This window comes from Thecamonas trahens, assembly GCF_000142905.1.
Source record: "Thecamonas trahens ATCC 50062 unplaced genomic scaffold supercont1.48, whole genome shotgun sequence".
Taxonomy (NCBI): domain Eukaryota; order Apusomonadida; family Apusomonadidae; genus Thecamonas; species Thecamonas trahens.
Window position 1 is genome coordinate 46,600 of NW_013657632.1, and position 4,949 is coordinate 51,548.

A 4,949-nucleotide genomic window follows, 5' to 3' on the forward strand; every position below is an offset into this window, starting at 1 on the left:
TCCGCCCCCCCCCTCCCTCCCTCCCCCCCCCCCCCTCCCCCCCCTCCCCCCGCCCCTCTCCCGCCACCAGCACAGAACACATTCCACTCGCCGCCGACCCCCCCTCGTTGCGGCCATGGGTATTGCAGGATTCGCGCGGTGGGTGCGGGAGACGTTCCCCAATGCCCATGGCGAGGTGGCGCAGGGCGCAGGGCTTGGGTACACCCACGTCTATGTGGACATGAACTCACTGCTCCACCAAGCCGGGCGCAAGTCGGCCAAGATCAAGGACATGATCTTCAAGGTCTTCCGCGAGCTGGACATGCTGTTCAAGACCTTCCCGCCCTCCGCCATGGTCTATATCGCCTTTGATGGCCCGGCTCCGCTGGCCAAGCTCTCCACACAGCGCGCTCGCCGCGTCAAGGCCAAGGACAAGGAGGCGCGGAAGGCCGGCTGCGGCGGGGCGCATGGGCATGCGCCTGCCGCGTCGCAGTCTGCCAACGCCCCTGACTTTGTCTCGGGTGCTCGGGCAGGGAGCACCGCGTCGTCTGATCTGCCTGTTCCGCCGCCGCCAGAGGCTCTGCCCCTCCCCACGGGACTGCTCACTCCAGCCGCGTTGATGAAGGGCAGAAAGGGCCGTGGCAGGAACCGCAAGGGCGGCAAAGGCAAGCAGCCGCAGCCGCAGCCGCAGCCGCAGCCGCAGTCGCAGCCGCAGCCGCACCCACAGGTTGTCAACGCGGGGAAGAAGAAGAAGAAGAAGCGCAAGCCGGGCACCGACTCGGTCCTCTTCACGCCGGGTACCGATCTTATGTATACCCTTGCCGAGGCTGTGCTCTACTACGCATGCTCACGGCTCCAGGGTGACAGCAAGTACCGCGGGGTGCGGTTTGTTGTCTCGGGGCCCGATGTGCCCGGCGAGGGCGAGGTGAAGCTCGTGCGGCAGCTGGTGGCCGACGCCGCGCGTGGCGACGCCCGTGCCAAGTTTCTGGTTGTCGGCGGCGACGCCGACCTTATTCTGCTTACCCTGGCGTGCGGCGTCCGCAACGTCCATCTCTTTGCCGAGGATTCGGGCGGAGGTGGCAAGAAGCGCAAAGGTCCGCGCCCGGCGGGCGTTCGCTACGACATCGAGGCTATTGCCACCAAGCTCGTGTCACAGGCCGGTGGCCTCTCGCGCGAGCAGGTTGTGGCCGACTTTGTCACCCTCTCGCTCTTTATGGGCAACGATTACTTGCCCAAGCTCCGCGGCGCTGCCATGGACTCACTGTGGAAGCAATACCGCGGCCTAGTCAACGGCACAGTATACAAGCCGCGCAAGCGCACGCAGCGCCGCCGCAGGGGCAAGGGCGGCGGCGCCAAGCCGCCACCGCGCGAGAAGCTCTGGCAGAACGGCTCGTTCCCCGGCATTGTCGACCTGACGTCACTTTCGTTTCATTGGAAAGCGCTGGTTGGCGTCCTCTCGCGGTGCGCTCGCAACGTACGGCACATCACCGAATCGCTCAACTCCGTGGCGGCGGCGCGGGCCGACGTTGCGGCAACCGGCGGAAACGATGACATCGACGATGACAACGGTGGCGAGGTCACCGAGACCGACGTCGAAACCGAGGACGAGATGGACACGACTGGTGTTAACAGCGACGGCGACGACTCGGAGTACGACGACGACGACGACAACGATGATGATGATGATGATGATGATGATGATGATGAGGGTGGCCTTGCGGTCGACGCGTCGTCGCTTCCCAAGCTCAGTGGCGAGGCTGGACCGCTTGTGGCGTACTTCTCTGGTGTTCTGTGGACGCTGCAGACGTACCGGACCGGGATTGTGCCAGACTACGGGTTTGCCTACACTGCCAACCGGGCGCCCACGGTACTGAGTCTCGCCAACGTTCTGGTGACGCAGCCGGAGACACTGGCGACGTACGTGCGGGTGCCGACGTCAGCAACGCCCCCATTAGCTCCGGCAGCCTGTCTCATGGCGCTGCTGCCGTACGCGGCCCGCGATGTGCTACCTGGCCCGCTGCGGGCTCTCATGGAAGCTGACTCGCCGCTGGCCGACCTGTACGCGCGGGCGCCGCGTGGGGCCAAGCTCGACCTCGCTCGAGTGCTCGTCGAGCTCGCGGAGCTGGAGGCGACTTGCTACGCTCGCGACGCTCCTGCTGACTTTGCTGCACTTCGTCGCTTGTTTGTCTTTGGCGAGGTGACGGCGATTTGGCTGATGAAGACCGAGCCACCGACGCCGACCTCAGTCTCGTCGGTCTACTTCCAGGCGCCGCCGCTTCCGCCTGGCCATCGGCCACTGCGCAAGCCTGCACGTCTTCAGATGGCACCGCTTGGCAGCGATGACGGGATCGGTGTGACGGTGGCGGCGCGGAACGGGCGTGGTGGCGGTGGCGGGCGTGGCGGCGGCGGTGGCGGTAGGCGCGGAGGCGGTGGGCGCGGTGGCGGTCGCGGCAGACGCCGCAAGCAGCAGTAGTCAGCACTGCAGTGCAACGATGCAACGAGACGGCACAAAGAAACAATGTGTGTTAACGCTGAGGGTTGCGTTCAATGAAAATACTGCATGGAGAGATGGCAGAAGAGAGGGGAAAAGCAAGACCATGACGAGGTTACCACCACGATGCGTTGCCACCACCGCCGCCGCCCTTGTTGGAGCTCTTGTTGGAGCTCTTGCGGCGGCTGCCGCCACCGCCGCCGCCGCCGCCGCCACCGCCGAGCGACTGGTTGGCGGCATCGAGAAGGTTGATGCCGCCGTGACGGGCCTCAAAGGCCGCCGAGAGGCCGCCGCCGCCGCCGCCGCCGCCGCGACCGCCACCGTTGCGACCGCCGCGGCCACCACCGCCGTTGCGGCCACCGCCGCCACCACCGCCACCCTGGCGACGGCGGATGTCGCCACCACCACGATCGCCGCCTCGGCCACCGCGGCCGTTGCTGCGGTCACTCTTGCGGACGTTGTAGGCAGCGTCGACGAGCCAGCGCGGGATGTCGTTAAGGTCGGGGTGCTCCTCGAGCTTCTTGACGAGGTCCTTGACGATGTTGTAGTTCGAGTCGCAGAAGAACGAGGTGGAGAGGCCCTTCTTACCGGCACGGCCGGTACGGCCGATGCGGTGGACGTAGTCGTCGATGTGGGACGGGAGGTCAAAGTTGACGACGTGGGTCACGTTGGGGATGTCGAGGCCACGGGCAACGACGTCGGTGGCGACGAGAATCGGGGTGATGCCCTCGCGGAAGGTGCGGAGCGCCTCCTCGCGCTCGTCCTGCGAGCGGTCACCGTGGATGGTGGTGGCGCGGAAGCCCTGGTCGTAGAGGAACTGCTCAAGCGAGTCGGCCGAGCGCTTGGTCTCAACAAAGACAAGGGTAAGGCCCGGGACCGATCCGAGGAGGTCGAGGAGGATCTCGTGCTTCTCGCGCTGCGGAACACGCATGACGCGCTGCTCGACAAGGGCGGCCGAGGCACCTACCTCACCGACGCGGATAAAGACGTAGTCCTGCTGGAGGAAGTCCTGCGCCAGCTGCTGGATCTCGGCCGGGAAGGTGGCGGAGAAGAGGAAGGTCTGGCGGTTGTCGATGGGCATGTCAAAGTCCTCGATGATCGAGCGGATCTGCGGCTCGAAACCCATGTCGAGCATGCGGTCAGCTTCATCCATGACCAGGAACTGGATCGACGAGACAGACATCGAGCCGCGGTCGACGACGTCGATGAGGCGTCCGGGCGTGGCGATGACAATGTCGGCGCCGCGCTCGAGCTCGCGCAGCTGCTGGCCAATAGGCGCGCCACCGTAGACGACGCAGGCGCGGAGCCGCGAGCGGTACGTCAGCTTGCGAGCCTCGATGTGGATCTGCGAGGCAAGCTCACGAACAGGCGCAAGGACAAGGGCCCGCGGGTACGCGCGGCGCTTGAACCGGCCCTTGCCACGCGACGGCGGCTGGAACCGGTGCTCGTTGAAAATGAGCGAGTTGAGAATGGGGATGAGGAACGCAGCCGTCTTACCGGAACCGGTCTGGGCACACGCCATGATATCACGGAGCTCGTCCTGCTTGACCTGCATCCACGAGTCAACCGTGATGGCGAGCGCGTCGTCGGTGTCTTGAGAGTTGAGCGCCGACGCCACCACTGCCTGGTACTCGGAGAGGTACGGGACGCAGCCCGACATGGTGAGCGACCACTTCTGGACCGGCGTCGGCCGCTTGTACCCGGAGAGCTCGACCGAGTTGCGGATGCAGTCGGCGAGAACAAACTCGGCAAAGGTGATGCCGTCGCGCGGGCCCTTGGGCAGGTTCGGCCCGGTCACGTCGACAGGCACCGACTCGTAGACGTCAAAGTCGATGGCAGCTGTCGAGACTGTCTTGGGGCCATCCTCAAAAGACTTGGGGAAAAGCTCCTTTTCCAGCCGGATGTTGCGGCGGAGCATGCCGCCGCCGACGCCGCCGTTCGACCCGGCCCGCTCGGGGTCGCGGTCGTCGTCGCCGCGGTTGCCACCGCGCCGGTCGTCGTCGCCACGGTCGTTCCCGCCGCGGTTGCCGCCGCGCCGGTCGTCGTTGGACCAGCGCCCGCCGCCGCCACCACGCCGCGGCTCGTCGCGAGCCTCGGGTGCGTCAGCCTCGGACGAGGCAGCCGGCGCCGGAGCCGGAGCCGGAGCCGCCGCGCGGTCGTCGCCGCGGTCATCACCGCGGTCGCCACCGCGCCGGTCAAAGTCGCGATCGCCACCGCGCCGGTTGCCACGGTCATAGCCGCGGTCACCACCGCGCCGGTCGTAGCCGCGGTCGTAGCCGCGGTCGCCGCCACGCCGGTCGCCACCGTAGCCGCGGTCGCCGCCACGCCGGTCGCCGCCACGCCGGTCGCCGCCGTAGCCGCCACGGTCGTAGCCGCGGTCGCCGCCACGCCGGTCGTCGTAGCCGCCGCGGTCGCCGCCGCGCCGGTCGCCGCCGCGCCAGCCGTTGCGGTCGCCGCCACGGTCGCCGCCGCGGTCGCC

General features: G+C 67.4%; 2 protein-coding genes across 2 annotated transcripts in view; one reads left to right on the forward strand and one right to left on the reverse strand.

Annotated features, from left to right (window-relative positions):
- The window catches only part of AMSG_08726 (uncharacterized protein), a gene marked incomplete at its 5' end in the record, with an annotated part of 3,407 nt that extends 863 nt beyond the window's left edge, over positions 1-2,544 (forward strand). The window contains one exon of the mRNA XM_013899053.1: positions 152-2,544. Coding sequence (XP_013754507.1) covers positions 152-2,452 — 2,301 coding nt within the window. The 3' untranslated portion in view covers positions 2,453-2,544. The remainder of the gene's footprint in view (positions 1-151) is intronic.
- A 41-nt stretch (positions 2,545-2,585) lies between these two features.
- AMSG_08727 (PL10b protein) lies at positions 2,586-4,705 on the reverse strand (the record flags this gene model as incomplete). Its single annotated transcript, XM_013899054.1, has 2 exons — positions 2,586-4,577; positions 4,646-4,705. 2 exons carry the CDS (start codon positions 4,703-4,705, stop codon positions 2,586-2,588), a joined length of 2,052 nt encoding a protein of 683 aa, XP_013754508.1.
- Positions 4,706-4,949: the final 244 nt, after the last annotated feature.